Source organism: Hipposideros armiger, unplaced genomic scaffold, assembly GCF_001890085.2.
Source record: "Hipposideros armiger isolate ML-2016 unplaced genomic scaffold, ASM189008v1 scaffold_314, whole genome shotgun sequence".
In the NCBI taxonomy this organism is placed as follows: Eukaryota; Metazoa; Chordata; class Mammalia; order Chiroptera; family Hipposideridae; genus Hipposideros; species Hipposideros armiger.
Window position 1 is genome coordinate 1,873,441 of NW_017731664.1, and position 18,391 is coordinate 1,891,831.

General features: G+C 39.9%; 1 protein-coding gene across 6 annotated transcripts in view; it reads right to left on the reverse strand.

Annotated features, from left to right (window-relative positions):
* The window catches only part of DCX (doublecortin), a 231,038-nt gene extending 213,083 nt beyond the window's left edge, over nucleotides 1–17,955 (reverse strand). For 4 of the 6 annotated variants that reach the window (XM_019660193.1, XM_019660191.1, XM_019660196.1 and 1 more), the window contains exons 1-4: nucleotides 17,891–17,925; nucleotides 17,718–17,745; nucleotides 15,773–16,158; nucleotides 6,838–7,178 (exon numbers count right to left, since the gene is read on the reverse strand). In XM_019660193.1, the coding sequence (XP_019515738.1) occupies nucleotides 6,838–7,178; nucleotides 15,773–16,136 (705 nt within the window). In that variant the 5' untranslated portion in view covers nucleotides 16,137–16,158; nucleotides 17,718–17,745; nucleotides 17,891–17,925. Of the gene's footprint in view, nucleotides 1–6,837; nucleotides 7,179–15,772; nucleotides 16,159–17,717; nucleotides 17,746–17,890 lie in introns of all 6 variants that reach the window. The other 2 variants (XM_019660194.1, XM_019660192.1) reach the window with 1 other exon arrangement.
* Between the last annotated feature and the right edge of the window lie 436 nt (nucleotides 17,956–18,391).

Here is an 18,391-nt window from a genome sequence, read left to right on the forward strand (position 1 = left end):
CCACATTGGAAAGAAACGGAGGTCAAATCAAAATTACAAGTTTGAAAATAACCTTTGGTCATGTCATCACAGGACACTAGAAAAATCTGAATATAAGAACTATGCAAATACCATGAGACACCATCCTAGAATACAACATACACACCAGGGTGAATACTACATCACGTTGGAGATTCTAGGAGCATAGAGGGCTATAAGAAGAGTAGTAGCCTGGTGAAAAATATCTATATAGAAGCAACACTGTGAGATGAATATGCTGTTATTATGAAGCTAGACATACTCTTAAAGGTCATGTACTTATCTAAAAAAACTAAGGCCCGGAGAAGAGACGGGATTGGCCCCATGTCACATAGCTAATGGAGAACAGAGTGAAGACTAGAACTCAGGTCTTTGAATCCCAGTCTAGGTCTTTTTCCATATGTTGAATATTGGATATCAACAGACTCAGCAGGGTGGAGGACTGGAATATTATGCCAAAGCTTTTGATTGAAATGGACAAACAACCCTCTATCACTGTTCAGAGCCAGGAGCATCTCATTAACAATACAACTCTGTTTTTTTTTTAAAGATTTTTATTGGGGAATTGGGGGGATGGGAACAGTGCTGGGGAATTGGGGGAAGGGGAACAGACAAGTTGCTGTCGTTTTGTTCTTCAGTCTAGTTGTGGAGGACGTTGCTTCACTGGCCCAAGTTGGCACCATCATTGCGCTCTTCCCGGGCGAGGCAAATCAGTCGCCGGCTTCTGGACGGCCGCTCACTGCGGCTGCTGTCCACTCACGCTGGCTGCTGGCTACACACGGTAGCCCATGGCAACCCACTGCCACAGGGGCTGCAGCCTACGCCGTCGCCTGCGACTCATGGCAGCCCAGCTCCAGGTTGAGCTGTTGTTCAGCATCTTAGCTGTGGAGGGCAGTGTCACTGGCCCTCATATGTGGGATCCGAACCGGGGCCCTCTGGCATCCGAAGCCAGTTCTTAACCACAGCGCCACTTGGCCAGCCCAACAATACAACTCTTAAGAGGATTAGTTACTGAAGAAATAAGCAATAACCAGGCTACAGTTAGTTTTGGTTTTTATTTCCAGAAGGACATTATGTTTGACTTTGGACATCTGCATCATAATCCCTCTTTTAAATACAAAATGTACCTCAGTGTGATGCATCTTGAAATATACACTACGTATGATAAGGTAGTTTGCAAACTGTCTCCTTCCAGAGAGCCCAGCCTGGCTTCCCACATTTCTTTTTTTCACTTAATGCTCAAGCCATTCCTACCAAAGCTGGCTTCCAGGAATCAAATCTGTGGAACGTTGGGGAGGGCAGAATTTTTGGTTAATAGAAACATAACCTTTCCATCCTTGATTTTCTCAAGGGAAGGTCAATGATAAATCACCTCCCTCTTGGGGCATAATTTATGGCCACGTGGCCTTTTCTATTGAGCCCAACATTGACTGATAGGATCATAACACTAGGAGAAGAGAGAGGTTGGCTCTAGGAGAGCTGGAGGCCAGAGCATATAAGTAAGACCAAATGTGATGGGAGGATGCAGAGACAATAAGGGGAAAGGAAAACCAGCTACACAGGCACAGCAAAGACCTTGGGAAATGCACTCAACATTTCCAAGGTTAAGTCAAACTTGTCTTCCTGTGTTTTCTGAAATTGCCTTTGTGCTTGCAGCACCCAGTATTTAGTATCTAGCAAGATGGAAGGGACAAGTCTCTCCTGGAATACTTAGCAGTGGTTCAAACATCCTTTGTACTCTCATTTTCCTGTTCTACCATCGTATGGTTCAAAACATTTCTTAAAACTCCTGTTCTAGCTCCCAAGGCTATGGGTAATCTTGGAATCAGCTTAAACCTCTTTTCTGTTATTCTGAGACCTAAAATTCCTAGTCCAAGTAGTTGGTAATAGAAATAAATAGATAGAAACACAAAAAAAATTTATCCAATTAAAAATTGGCGTACCAAAGCTAACACAAATATTAAAGGCTATACTTATCCCTTAGGCATTTATCTTAAGGCAACAGTGCATCTTTGACTGCACAGACCCTGGATGTGGACAAAACTGAGACTGGAGATGCCAATAAGTGTCGCATGAAAATGGATGGTATGAGGAACTTGTACCCCTGTGTAAGATGCCAAAAATCTGGAAGTCTATTAGTAAAGTTCTACATCTCTAAGAGAAGCACCATATACTCTGTGCTTTACAGAAATGAATATAAGTCTAGATCATGCATCAACTGAGCCACCAAGCAAACCAGAATTTTGGATTCCAGTTTTCGTGCATCCATGACCTTTAAGCATAAAGATCAATGTATATGCCTTGAGTCTACAAATTAATAGTTGGATAATTTTGTCAACACACTGCAACCACTCCAGCTGGCAAGGAATCAAAAGAACAACCTCACCTAAGAATGATCTAATGTGTCATCATCCAACCCTTCATCATGTTTTCCCTGGTCTCCTAGAACCCATTAAGAACTTGGGCGTAGCCAGGGCCCTATCAACTACTTCTTATTCCATTATAAACTTCTTATTGAGGTTAGGAATAAATTGGGACGCCTTCCTACTAGTGATTAGCTTGCCTGCCTACACAAACCACAAATCTGAGAGGCAAGAGTTCAGGAACCCAGTCTTCTATACTAACAAAACATAAGCCCTAAAAAGACCAAAGGCTCCAAAAGCACATCCAAACACAATAAAAACAGAGAAAACAGATGTCTGCCATGTCTGCAGATTGCTTGTCAATCAGTGTAAGTCAATCAGTCAAATGTACTGAGAACAGAAGCAATAATAAATCAGGTATAATCAAGTGGATTGTTTTAACTAATTATTATTTAAACAAAGGGCAAGGAAAGCATTTGATTTGGTCTATTTGGGAATCCAGTTAGATCAAGGCTGAAACCAAGTGATGGCCTTGATTTCATGTTAAAATGTACATAGCAAATAGCCTTGACCATACTTTGTCTTTTCTGCCTGGTGCCACATTTAGCTAAAGACAGACATGGAATCTCATCCAAGCACATCCAAATCATTGAAACTCATGTGCCTTCAGCCTGCATGGAGGAAGTTCATATTCCCAAGTAATAAGAATACCCACCAGTAATCAAAGTGACTGACAAGTGTTAACATTAGAGTTGTTATCACTAGAATTGGGAAATGGGCTGGGATCCAACATTTTGAGTTCGGCACCGACTTTCAGTATACTCAGCATCTTTTGTATTCAGTAGGCTTGTCCGTGCACCCCCAAATTTTTTTATTTAATGTTCTTGCTGTAACTACACAATGTTTCATTTGTGGGTTACTCCATACATACCAATCTTACCAGTGAGATTCATTCACCTTCTTCTGTAAACACGATTTCCTCATGTGCTCTGCAGAATATATATATATATATTCCATAATATATCTATTTCATGTGTGTGTGTATGTGTGTGTGTATTCCATAAAAGGTGTTTGTGGTTAAACAAGATTGGGAAATCCTGAGACTAAATTAAATGGGTTTGCTTTCTGCAGGACTTGTCAAAAAATTTAATGTACCAATAAGCACTATGAGTCTCTAAGAATGGCATATAATTTGCAGCATTTCACAATCCTATTTGAACATAGAACCCTTTTATGAAGAACTTCTGGGGACAGGGAGGTAGAGACAGTTCTTAGAATACACTTTGGGAAATATTGCTCTCAAAGTCTGCCCTCAATGACTTTCAAGTATGTAAGGGATAAGAGCCACCAGGGTAGAATATCCCCTCCTTTGGAAGCCCCCAGATCAGATAGACCTAAGGATAGTGTCTGGGGCATTGAAAGCAGAGGGCTTCTCAGAATATCTACCTGGGCATGTGAAAATCTCTTTATGTCAGTTCATTCAATCAGCAAACATTTATAGAGCATCCACAATGTTTCAGGAGCTGAGAATTTTTAAGAGGGTAAGATTGCTTTAATTTTGCATAGTGGAGACAGGGTTTTGGAAGATAACATAATATTTAAACCAGGCCTGAAAAGACAATTCTCAGTGGTAGAGTAGGCAGAGGGAGACATTTTAAAGAAAAGTAACAGTGTCTACAGAGGCACTGATGATTGATAAGGCATTGTTCTGCTCCCCTGAGCACCGCTCCCTGACATTTTTGTACATATGAGGTCTGACAATTAAATTTGTGAACTTGTTTCAACACTACTGCTAAACTTTTTTGATATCAGAGGGATTATTCATTATGAATTTGTACCAACTGTATGAACAGTTAACCAAGTTTACTATTTGGAAGTGCTGAAAAGGCTGCATGAGAAAGTTAGATGACCTGAACTTTTCACCAACAATCCATAGCTCTTGCATCACAACAATTCAACAGCTACCATGGCACTGTCTGTGAGGGAGTTGTTAGCCAGTAAACAAATAACTGTATTGGAATACCCTCCCTACTCACTTGATCTGGCCCACAATGACTTCTTTCTTTACCCAAAGATAAAGGAAATGTTAAAAGGAAGACATTTTGATGACATTCAGGGCATCAAAGGTAATATGATGACAGCTCTGATGGCCATTCCAGAAAGAGTTCCAAAATTGCTTTTAAGGGTAGACTAGGCTCTGGCCTTGGTGCATAGCTTCCTGAGGGGAGTACTTTGAAGGTGATCACAGTGATATTCAGCAATGAGGTGTGTAGCATTTTTTCTAGGATGCGTTCGTGAACTTACGTAACTGTCTGACTATATTATACACTGCCATTTCGTGATGTGTTCCCCCAAATAAATGGGAGCCGATGCTTGAAGGAGTTGGAGAGGGCTTATCACTTTATGTAGTCTGCTGTAGGATAAAAAATTACCCATCACTGGATTGGAGTTTTCTTACTTAGGAGGTGGAGTTGTCCTTTTATTAATTACAATATTAAGAGAAATGACAGAATGCCAAGGTATGGTATATCGCCACAAAATGTTGGAAATTCAATAAAAGAATGATGGAGGTAAAGCAGAGGGAAGAGAGCTAACATTTAGTAATATGTATGTAAATTTTCTGGCAATTTACATATTTTATCTCGTTTAGTGATAAATTGTATACATACATATTTATGTCATGCATTTTAATTTAAGAAAGCTTTCATGCCCATTATGTCATTTGATTCTGATGAGAATCCTGTGAGCAGGAGCAGGGCAGGTGTGATCAGCACCTTTGTACAGAGGAGAAGTGTGAGGCTCAAAATAGTTAAGTGATTATCCTAAGGTCACACAGTAAGGGCCAATATGAAGATTAGAAACCAGGTCTTCTGAATCCTAGTCTTATGTCCTTAATTTTTACTTGTCCTGTATTACTTCAATAGGATGAATGTATAGGGAAGAAGACTTATCCTCAATATAAGTAAAATATTTCTAAAACAGCTAGTGAACAGTGGAATATGCTGTCTTATAAAATGGTTGTAGAGGATATCTCTGCCTTAGGTGGGATATTAAATGTCATGGCTTCTAAAGTGACTCTCAACTCTAAGATCAAATGATCCTAAAATTCTTAGGTCATATTTCTCTGAGATAAGGTTTTCAGTGATTAAGCCTGTTACTGGGCAGCTCTTATTTATTATAGACTTGGTCCTCAGAAAAAAGAAATATTCTTAGAGACATGCTTAGAGTTGGAACTTTTCCCAACACCACAGGTAAACCCATTTCTTTGGTACAACAAACACAAACCACGTACAACCAATGTCTCCAGGTATCACTCTGATCACAAAATGGTGAGAAACAGGTAGAAGCCACAAATCTATCAAATTGCCAAGTATATGAGTTTGAGTTTTCCAAGAAACTTAAAATCTTGTAGCACACAATATATATCATAAAATATGGGAGGAGGCACAGTTCTGCATTTGAACTCTCATTGGTCATTCTGATGTATAGTGAATATGCTTTTATGGGATCTATATTGTTACTCAAACACTAAAGGTATTTTAAGAAGTGGAAAGTAGGGACAGATAATAATCCACACTTGTTTTCTCTGATGGGGGACCAGGAATCTTTTTAGAGCCAGCAGAACCAGTTACTGTTCCAATTCCCTTGGAACATTTTTTGTTGTATATTTACAGCTTCCTATGCTCAAGAGAATGGTGCATCTGTCTGATGGAGAAGCCTGGGTGCATTCTTTCCCAGATATTAATATAGGTGGCAATTCAGTAGTATAACCAATGACATGAAGAACCTGATTTGGAGGAGAACAGATGGCAGCATCTTTCTTGGACTAATTTTAGGATCCTGAAATAGTCCCTTTCTTATACAAACCATCAGAGGAAGCAAATTAAGATAGCTCTGTTGCATGAAAAAGGAAGAGAGAAAAAATGTGGCCTAGTGTGAGGCAAGAAAATGAACCAGAGGCTTCTGTGCTTCCCCCAGACCTGACTTCTTCATAGACTATGAGGGTCACTTCAACTCTTGAACAGGATGAATGCTGAATACCAACCAACATGAGGGTATCTAAAAAGAAACAAGTGGTGGAAATCTAATTTCCAGTCACATGCATTGAACAACCAATATTGCATCATGTAATAGCTAAATTCATATACATAAGAATATAGAGGACCTAGTCTCTAACCCATCTTTTCTTAACAGATAAGGAAGCTGAGGCTATAAGTAAATGATCATTTTACTTGGTAAGTCAGAAGCAGATTGAATTTCAGAGCCTCAGATTCCTTGTCCATTGATTTGTCTGTGGAAAAGAACTTTCTTCCAAATGAGACATAAAACATCAGGTAGGGATGATGAGAAGTGGAGAACAAGTCCCTCAATCAGAAATGATACCTGAGGTACAAGATGGTCATCCAAGGATTTAGAACAAATAAGAAAAAGAGTACTTTGAAAAAAAAATACCTACCTGTTTTCCATCCAGAGTATAGAGTTTTTTGACAACCCCAGTCTCTAGTTTGATGGCTTCAGTGATATCAGTAAGGACTTGCTCAAAAGAGTGGGCAGTCTTCTTGTTCAGAAGCACACGCACAGCCTTCCGAGGCTTCACCCCACTGCGGATAATGGTTACCAGCTTGGGGCGCACAAAGTCCTTGTTCTCCCTGGCCTGGGCACTGTTGCTGCTAGCCAACGACTGGGGGGCTTTCATATTGGCAGATGTCTTCACATTGACAGACCAGTTGGGATTGACATTCTTGGTGTACTCCACCTTTTTAAAGAAGTTGTCTGAGGAACAAACATAGCTTTCCCCTAAGGGAAGAAATGAGTGGTTATTAGTTTAATAGTTTAATAGTTTAATAGTTATTAGTTTAAATCAGATATATGGACTATTCTAACCAAACTAATACACACTGACCCTGGAGTAGGACTTTTGGAGAAATGGTGATAATAACCAACTTTAGGTTCAATTCTTAATTGGGCTCTCTAACAATTTGGCTCACTCAATTTCAAGAAAAAGTAATTAGAAAAACAATCTTCATTATAATGGCATACCTAGTTGGAAAATCCTATAAAGCTAAGGGTCCTAAAGACAATGAACACACCTAAGTATAATCTACAAGTAAGATTCTCAAGCTCGATTTGGTTTTATTGGAATTGAAATGTTTATATTAATTTATAGGATGCTTGTTAACATCTAAGGGCATCACTGGAGTGTTTCTAACATGTCTATCTTTCTATATTTCAGTCCTATTTCTGGACCCATAGCCTTATTCCATTGTTATATTATTAACCAAGGAAAACTTTCATAGTTAATACATTTTCATTCCAAGTTAAAGTGACCCACGTAACTCTGTATATTGGGCATACAGCACATACTTGCCAAGAATCCAGATTGTCCTTTGCACAGAGTATACAGCTAAGCAGTGTAATATTGAGATGGGAAATGTGTGTGTGTGTGTGGTGAATGTAAATATGTATGCACAATTGTTTCTTCTACTGCTTAGCCCCACACCTAAGTGGAGAAACTGTCTGAATAACAACCTGTAACACAGACACACACACACACACACACACACACACACACACACAAAACCACTCCATATGTCTTCAAGCCGTACTACTCTATTCTGCTTCCACCACCCACTCCCAATATTTCCATCTTTCCAAAAGCGTCATTGTTTATTCAAGGCCATCTTCACCAGTGCTCACTCTTGGCTGCTGCAAGTAATAAGGTGGAGATGTGAGAATAGATTGTAAAGTCTGATTTATGGATTAGATGGTCTAGTGTAATTTTCACATGTACCTTGGGCTAGAAGAAATGACTAATACAGCAGAAGAAATGCAGGGGCCAGAGGCTAAAGGAGGGGGTTAGACACCTGGGGCTAGAAGCTAGAGAACAGAGAAAGAGAGGCAGGCTCAGCCTGAGGGAGAGAGTATTAGAAAAGGTTGAATTTGTTGAGTAAAATACATTTGCGTCAAGGTATACAGAAATTCATCCAGAGGTCCAGCTGCAGAAAAACTGTGTGATTTACTCAGGCTTATCCTATCATTAATGGCTATAAATAAGTAAATAAATAAATAAACCCTAGCCAATGCAAAGAATGCATAAAACACAATTATAGTCTGATGGCTCTTCTTTGGTCTCAGCAGGAGAAGCACACAGAGACATTCACAAACTCTGGGCTTGTAACTCACTCCCACTGCAAATATTGATCGCTTTGCTATAGCACCAAATCCTTTAAGTTACATTAATTAATAAATTTATCAGTTAGTGCCAAGAAGATTCAGTCAGAATCTCTGGGGCACCTTTGAGGACCTCTGTGTGTGTGTGTGTGTGTGTGTGTGTGTGTGTGTGTGTGTGTAGGGGGAAGGTGTTTTCCAACTTATGCAAAGTGGCTTCCAACACATCTCTGAGTCTCAGAAGCTGCTAGTGTTGTCTCTTGCTTTGGATGCAAGCACCAGCACCCTAGTGCACACATGCACGCACAGGATGGGGTGGTCAAAGATCTCAAACAAAAGAAACCCTAATTTGTCTGGCTCCCTTGTTAGCTAATCCAAACCAATCCAAGTGATTATAGTTTATGGTCTTTAAATTGTGATTTACAGGATGAAGAAGGTCTTTCAATCCCCCCATATATTTATACCCAATATCTCCCACACCTAGAAATAGCCCTATTGCCTTAGCACTTCACCAGATGCATGATCACCCTCTGAGAGGTCACTGTCTTTAAGTCAGATGTTTTCCATAACGTGTCATATACTTTAAAACTCTGTTAGACAAATGGTGGTGCAGAAATGTGTGAAACTATATATTTATGATTTCACTCATCTACAGTCTCTTTTGGAAAGTCAGCTGTGTAGCACAATTAGGGCTCTGGACATTTTTTGCTCCCATCTCTTAAACCTGTTAAGCCTCTGAACTATTAGTATGATTAACCACCCCAGATGCAAATGAACATGATGGCAGAGAGATATAGTATCATATGGCACCCAAGAACTTTCCAGAGGGCCCAGCCCTCAGCCAAATCTATGTTAAGCACCTTCCAAAAGTACATTTCAGTCTCCATTCTCTTTCCTTTTGGTCCCAATCTGGAGTAATGGGAAAAGATCAACTGATGTGATGTCAGTCCACATGAGGTCCTCAGTACTTCCTAGTTGTGTGCCATTGGACTAGGTACCTTGACTTCGGTTACTTGTCTGCAAAATGGAGATGATAATAACAATCCCTATCTCATAAATTTGTTGTGAGGCACATATCATATGATGAATACAAAGTGCTGAGCCTAGATCTTGGTCATAGTAATCACTTGATAAATTCTACACATTATTATTATTAAGGACTTAATTTGAAGAGAACAAGAAGGAAGGAGGGAAAGGAGAAAGAAAGGGTTGGGGGGAAGGAAATGAAAAGGGGAGGAGTAGAAGCTGAAGGAAAGAAAATAGAAAGAAACAAAGGCAGCCATCTCAGAATTGAGCTATAACCATCATATGAGAACTGGCCAGGTTCCATGCCTCAAAGATAAGCTTTCCTGCTGGTTGAGAGACCTCCAGTTGCTGCAAATGCCAAATGTAGGAGCTCTATGGCTAACCACCAGCAAAGCCATTTGCTGCCACTGCTGATGAACACTGAGGACAGGATTTCTTTTAAGAGTATATTTTTTTAAAAAAGAGTATTTTTAGAGCAGTTTTAGGTTCATAGCAAAATTAAGGGGAAGGCAGTGCTGTTCCCATCCCCCAATTCCCCAATAAAAACCTTTAAAAAATTAAGGGGAAGGTACAGAGATTTCCTACATAGCCTTTTTCCCCACATATGTAGAGCCTCCCCCATTATCAGCATTCCCCACCAGTGAGCAGAATATTTATGGTGGTTAAAAGCAGTGATTCAGGCAGTCAGACAGACCTAGATTCATATCCCAACCAGGCATTTACAAGCTGGATGACCTCAGGCAAATCACTCAATCTCTGAGTCTTAGCTTTATCATCTATAAATTGAAGGTATTGCACTAGTGACATCTGAGACCTGTTCAGTCCTAAGGATCTATAATAAGGAATTTTCTTCTCTTTTCCATCCCAAATAGGCTTTAGGTGAGAAAACTGTTATGGTAATTAAATGTTACAGAAATAGTTGCCCACCACCAAAGGACGCTCCACTTCTACTACTGGAAGGACATCAAATGTGCTACTTTTCTAGACTAACTCTTCTTTGTTCTAATTTTGCAAATGTCTGCAATATCTGCTGCCAGAGCCCAGTGCTTCCTGCACATCCTGCAGCCTGGCACTTGGAAACTGGGTGATGTGTGTTGCACCTTTACACAACTGGGTTCCCATCCTTCCACAGCTTTCAAGGGCTATTTCCCACCCATCAGGAGCTTAGAAGAAAAGCTGGCTTCAGAGAGCCGAGCAAGGCAACAATTTTCTGGAATTGAAAAAGTGCTTCAGGGGGTGGGGGTAAGGAAATGAAGTCATGGAAGCACAGCTGAAACGGTAGGAAGGGAACAAACTGTGGGCTCAACATGATCTAATGTCTACCTCCTTTTACTTTCAAAGGGGCTCCATTTTCAAAAACATTAAACATATTTAAATTTCCTCAGGGCAAAAGTATTCCTGCCTGGGTTCTTTTCCTTTTTTTCTGAGGCTTCCTCGCTCAAGAAGAAACATATTAAATGGTACTGTATTGTATTATTATACCTATTAATAATGTATCTCTCCCAGGTAAACTGAAATTCTCCTCTTTGGCAATGTGCTTGCTTTAGTAGCCAGGATAAATTAGTGACAAGATGGATTCATCTCACTGGAAAATGTTAGCGATGGCAAAGAAACTCTATCTTGCTAGTGTCACTATACAGTTCAAATTTTCTAACAAGACTGCCTCAATTGTAAATATTCTGTCCCATGGTCTGCATAATAATGCTCAAAATTAATACCCCTAAAATTGATCTGGGCACTCACATATAAGAAAGCAAGGAAAGATTTGGACAGGATATGAGGGGAAGAAGAAAGATTCAATGATGAAAGACTAAGCAAGGCAAAAGAAAAAGTCACTCATGGATTTCATTCATTGACCCACTAAAAATACAGGTAACAAGGGCCACATTCTATATAGCCCTGGTAAGACACCTGCTGTAACCAAGGAGCTGTGGGAAAGCTGACATAAATAACCCAACATTAATCTAAAATTCTCCCCTTGTTACTTTTAGTATCTAGCAGCAGTCAGTAGACTAGAGACATTAGACAAAGGAGTCCCACAAGACCAGTGATTATTAAATGTTTGCTTTTTATTTCATTTCAGTTTAGGCTATATATTTAAGGAGGCCATTTAGAAACATAATATGTTTTATGGTCCATTTATTCCTTTAAGACCTACCAAGAAAAAAACAAAAACGAGGATTTCTGCATTCCAAGGAACCTTCACCATTGTAGTTAGCTGAAGGAGACCATCAAGATCACCTAATCAAGTACTTCCCAAGTTTAAGTGCTCATAAGAATCAGCTGGGGAGATTTGTAAGAACATAGATTCTGGAACCCTAGCTCTACAGGTTCTAACTCAATAGATCTGAGATGTAGCCCAGGAATTTATATTTTTCTAAAGCGCTACAAAATTCTTAAAGGCAGCCAGGTTTTGGAACCACTGGCCATTCCAACCCCTCAGTAGCATCACCATTATTATTTTATTATTATTATTATTATTATTATTATTACATCACTAACAATAATAGTACATTGTAGCTGTAGGTTTACCTCATCAATACGTTTCTATATCTATTATCTAATTTTATCCTCACAACCACCTTAATAAGAAGGCAGCTGTTACTAGTCTTATTTTACAGGTAAGAATATTGCAGTAGATACACAAAATGTGCTCTATATATACAATGGAACATTATTCGTCTATTAAAAAATAAAGTGTTGATAAATGGTACAATGTGGATAAGCCTTGGAACCATATTTTTATAAGTGAAAGAAGCCAGTCACAAAAGAGCATATAAAGTTGATTCAATTTATATAAAATGTCCAGAAAAGGAAAATCTGTAGAGACATAAAGTAGATTAATTATTGCTTAGGACTGGATAGAACAGGGGAAATGGGCAGTGGCCACTAATTGGTACAGGGTTTCTTTATAGGGTGATGAAAATGGTGTAAACTAGACTATGGCAATGGTTGCACCACTTAGCAAATTTTCTAAAATCATCGAATTGTACACTTAAATGGGTGAATTTCATCATATGCAATTTATAATTTAGTAAAGTTGTCTTTTAAAAAGAGAACATTGGATCAAATATATGGTGATGGAAGGAGAATTGATTCTGGGTGGTAAACACACAACGCAGTACAGAAATGTACACCTGAAACCTATTAATTTTACTAACCAATGTCACCCTAATAAATTTAATAAATAAAAAAGAATATCATAGATTTATCAGGGTGATCACTTCATAAATTATATAAATCTCTAATCATTATGTTGGACACCTGAAACTAATTTGTATGTCATCTGTAATTGAAAATTTTTAAAAATTAATAAATAAATAAAAGAGAAAATGTTAGTCACAGTGATGTTAAGTCTAAACCTATGGTCATTTAGCTAACCAGCTATAAACTAGGATGACTCAAACAATAATTGCTACCCTTTATTGAGTGCTACTGTGTGCTCAGCATAATACTAAACACTTAATATCCATTGTCTTATTTAATTCTCAAAGCAGCTATTCCCACTTTACAGATGAAAAGGTGAGGTTCAGGCAGTCAAAATGGTTTCACCAAGGACACATAAACTAGCAGGTGGCAGATATTCTGTTTGAACCCAATCAGATTCTGAAGACTTCCCCCATTATAATCTTCTGCCTCTAAGACTTGAACTCAATGCCCCTAATTCTTCACCCAGGGATCTTTCCAAACTTTTTTGATTTGAAGTCTCATGGGAAGCAAGGTATATGAATTTTGTAACCTTTCATTCAACTTCTTCCAAAAGTGAACAAAGTGAGGGAATCTTGTCCTCCATTCCTAGGTGAGTAGTTCCAAAGGACAAACATAGGAGAGAAAAATACCCCTTTCTTTATCCTCCTCATCCCAATGTCCTTTCCCACCTCGCTCTGTGGTAGTGGAAAAACTGGTCACATTTCTCAACACTGTCCTAGAGATATCCAGAATATCTCTGACGGAATGGGCAGTATTTAGGAGTTCAGGGAGGCATTGAGAGCCAATGCAGCTTGTGGTTGTAGATGACATATGGATAAATGCAACTGAGCCATAATCACACTCTACATAGTGAGGGAATTCATAGGAATTATTACCACAGCATCCTGGAACAGTAGATGAAAGGAGTACAATTCAGCAGGACTCAAAAGGATCAAGAGGCAAGGAAGCTACAGTCTTCAAAATTACATTTATTGCCTATATTGAACTAAGATTATCATCACACACACACACACACACACACACACACACACATCCAGGGAGGTGGAAATCAACATGAAGAGATTGTCTTTGAGCAAGACATGTTAAAAAATACATTGGGGGGGGGATTTATGCATGACAACGTTCTTATATCAGACACAAGAACAGTATAATCCTTGCTCTGAATACAATGTCATTTGGTTCAGTATTCTGCCGTAGTGTCTATCATGGCCTTTAGAAGATTACAGCTAGTGGAAATGAGGACATACTGGGAAATGAGGATATACTAGATTCAGGTGCTTTGTTTGTGAAAATTATTACAGAGAAACCCCTCAAATTTGACTGAGATATGTATTGGGTTGTCAGAAAAATCATGACGCATTTTTGCAATGAAAAACATAGAAAAAATACGTCATGACTTTTACGACAACCCAATATTTTACAGTGACAAAAGACACACCCTATTGATTACTCTGTTGGACAGCTCCCTCAGCCTAGCTTCAAACCCTTCAAGTTTACCCTGATTCTCCTTTATTTTAAGATATACACTAGGATGGCCAATCCTTCAATGTTCAGGAAAAGCCTAGGATTAACCACTGCCTGGCCATTCAGCACATGATCAAATAATCTAAGCCTCCTCAGCATCATTTTTCAAGGTCAGCTATATAGAAAAACCTCAGACTTGAACCCTGAGACCCAGATCCAATAGCCACATGGACAGTGTCTCTTATAAGTAGCTGGCCCCAAATCACTTGCCCTGACTTGGAAAACAGCAGTTACTTGCGACAACGTGGTGTTGTACAAGGGAAGCCCTCATGCTCCTTTGTCTAGGAACACAAGAAACCTAGAAGCAGTGAAGCGGAGGCGGGGCACTCCCACACCAATTCATCGAATATGCTGTTTCTCCTTCCTTGTCGGCTGTTTCATAATTTGGTTTCCCTAGAGACCTGCCTGCTCTAAACTCACCTTTGTTCAGGGAATGGAAGGAGTGAGAAGGGAGGGCTGGAGAGTGGGGGAGAGTTTGTAGGGGTGGGATCATTTTCATTATCACCACTCCTTAAGGCTGTCCTCTAAAGCATTGTGTCAGGTTAAACTCATCACATGTTACTCCAATTTAAAAGGGGTAGAGAAGCATCCTCAATATAATTGATTTGATAAAGTAAAATATATAAACACATCCCAAGATATATTTTCTAGATGAGCACAAAAAAAGACTTCATGGCTTAGCAAGTTTTGGCAAGATGGGGATTTTCCCTGTTTTGGGGTAAGTACACAGGTTGTCAATATTTTTGGCAATCTAGTCATAAAATTCAATTGCAAAACCAAAATGTAGAGAAGAGTTAAAGGGTTTAGGCACAGTGAGTCAGTTCCTATTCAAACAGGAATAGTTTATTAAAATACCAGGAATACCTACAGCTTTCTTTGGTATTTCTCTCAATGACCTCAGCCTTAGGGACACACCCTGGAGTGAGCTTTTTAGAAGCAACAGCTGAGCAGTGACCACTTACTTAAAAGTATAATCCTTTGTGAATATGTCCAGGAAGTCCTGCTTTTAGGGTGCATGTTTCCATGAGTTGCAATTCACAAATAGTCTCTTAGCAGCTCAAAGAATATTTGAGCATATTTTCTTTCTCTTAACCCAACTAAACCTCTTTGCTCATTTAACACCCCTCATGATTTTATGCTCTGCCTCAATAGTGCTACTTAGAGTTAATTATGAACAACAATTCAGATTTTGAGTAAATGACACTATTCAGATTTTCCTTTGTAAACCCTGGCGGATAAGCATAATGCATTATCACCACCATCTACACTCAACCCAGCAGAGACTGAAGGCCATGAGGGGTAATGGCTAATAGCCCTGTTTGTGCCTATAGAATAAAAAGCCTGAGCAACAGCCTGGTGTTTTGACAAATCTATTTCCCGATTTGTTTCATTGATTCCAAGAAATATAACCATAACCAATGATGCCACCTCCCACCAAGGGCCACTACCACTTTTTTAATTACCTTCCTCCAGTTCGTCCATGCTTCCAATTTTCCTGGATCCGTCAATGGTGTAAATGTAACGCACTCCCTGAGGCAGGTTGATGTTGTCAGACAGAGATCGAGTCAGGTCAGCCAGCAAGGCATCGAAGCTGCGAAAACGGTCAGAGGACACAGCGTACACAATCCCCTTGAAGTAGCGGTCCCCATTGCGGTAGAAACGTACCTTCTTGGCTTTCTTCTCGTTGCTCAGTGCCTGCAAGGTTCTGGTTCGGTAGAAGCTACAATGGGCGCTGTGAGTGGGGCTAGGTAGCCCATTCATCCGTGAGCCTCGCATGTTTCTGGATGTCTTATCTCTTTCGTCAAAATGTCCAAAATCAAGTTCCATATTTTGGTAAAACCTCAGAGACCTGAGTGTTGGGGAAAAGGATGGGGGTGAAAAAAGGCAAAGAAAAAGTGTGGGGAGGGAAAAAGAAAGGAATTCAAATATTAGCCAGACCCAGATCTGCAGTCTGCTGCTTGTGAAAAGAAGTGGTGGAAAAAAAAAAACCCTGACCCATCTGCTGCTTTCCCCTGACCTGCAGGAATATTGATCTTAATAGAGGAGAAGGAGGGGCTAAGGGGGTGTTGGTGGTTGTGGGGGTTGGGGCAAGAAATAGAGAGGGAGGCACTTTTGGCACTGTTCCAATAGAGGGGAGAGAGGGATTTTGAAACAGCTTAAAATCCTGGGACCTACTGACAGTGGCTCCTATCAAATTGTAACTTCGGGCTAAATACATTAAAACTGGCATCTGTTTCCTCACACATGTTCACATGACTAACAGTTGTAAATGAATCCAGAACCTGACAATTCCCCTTGAAGACAAGAGAAGGAACTAGCCAAGGTTAGCATCTCCGGCTTCGGAAGCAATCTTTGCATATCAATAAAATGAGTATGAAGTGGAGTATTTTAATTTTATTCCAAACCCTCTTTCTTACTCTAATGTGTGCATAACCTCCCCCTACCCCAGAATGAACTAGGATTCTCTTTTAAAGGGACAGCCTCCAGGGAATAGCCAGTGTCTTTGTGCTATTCATCAAACTCTTTCTCCACCAAAGTGGTGCAGCTATTCAAGATTCATAAGAAATAAGCTGAAAAACAAAAAGGATTAGAAAAATCAGTTAATTAACAAGTGTTAGCTCCGTTTCCCTCTGGTACCATTTGGTCACGAAATGCTTTTCTTTTCTCTTATTTTCTTCCCCCCCCCCCAAGCTTTATCCCCTCCCCACTGATGCAGCCCTATCTCTTAATGGAATAATTTAATTATTGAAAGATTCCCAAATGAGTCACTGAAAACAGCATATAGGACCTTTAGAAGCAAGCACACCTTTCATTGTTCTGGATTTCTGTCCTGACCAAAGGGGCATTTTGCCCTCACCCTAAACTTGCCTATTGCACAAGTGCACAAGCTTAGGAAAAAAGATGGTCATCTGTTCAGATTTGCTTTCCCCCTTCTGCTGAACCAAAAACAAACAAACAAAACAAGAAAGAAAGAAAATCAAAACATGTAATAAAATACAACAAAAATCTCAAACGCTAGCAAAGGTAGTGACAGCGTAGGAACTGGACTATTAACATGCATCTCACAGATGGGGATGAAAAGACTCACAAAGCAAGCAGGGCTCAGCTGCTACACACTGCCACATTGAGATATTTGCAAGGGACCAGGAGGACAGGAGATAAAAGAGGATTGGTGTTTAGTAGGTTTGCCAGGCTCAGTCCCCCTTTTCTTCCAATGTCACCATGACCTATGCTGAGCTCAGCATTGTCTCTGTCAGACAGCCTGCAGTGGTTAAGAGACCCCACCTCCTCAAGATAAGTAGCAAGCATTTCCCCAGGCATGCAGCAACCTTTGGCTTTGCTTTAGGGTCAGGGGGGGTATTATTCGAAATCAGCATTACAGCGAAAACAAAGCAATATCAAACTCACTTTTCCAAAGGAAAATCCCAGGTAGAGGCTTAGGGGGAAAATCCGAGAATAAGGCAGGAAAAAAAAAGGAGGAGAGAAAGAGAGACAGAGAGACAGTGCGCAATTTGCCTTGTGCTTCTCCCGTTTGACATTTGTTACATTCTCACTGAAAATCACTCAAAAGCCCCACTCACCGGTTTTCTGCTGGTTGGGTGGAGATGCTGAGAGAAAGAAAACCAATCTCTCTATGCCTTTGTTGTCTGAGCTCCAAGCAAGAAATTCCTGCCAGGGTGGATAGATGCCTTCTAGGTCCTAGTGCCTTGCCCAGCGACTCCCTTATATTCAGACTTAGTGAATTCCCCCAATCTCCTATGATTAATTACATGCTTTTTTTCTCAATTCACAGGCTGCACTAACACCTAGAAAGGATTCATTTATAACAAACAGGAAATTACAGGGTAGCATAAAGATTGCACAGGCTAATTCAGAATGCTCTGAAGAGCAATGTGCTAGCCTTTTCTCTTAGGGAATAGGCAATTTCACTTGGCAAAACCTGGGCCTAATCTGCCTGGGGGCTAGACTCAGTCAAACCAGGCTTCCTAGAAATTGTAGCTCTTTTCCTTTCACCTTCTTGAGAGAAAACAACCAAATCCTCAAATTCTTTAAGGCATTTTAGTTCATGCATCCAACAACCG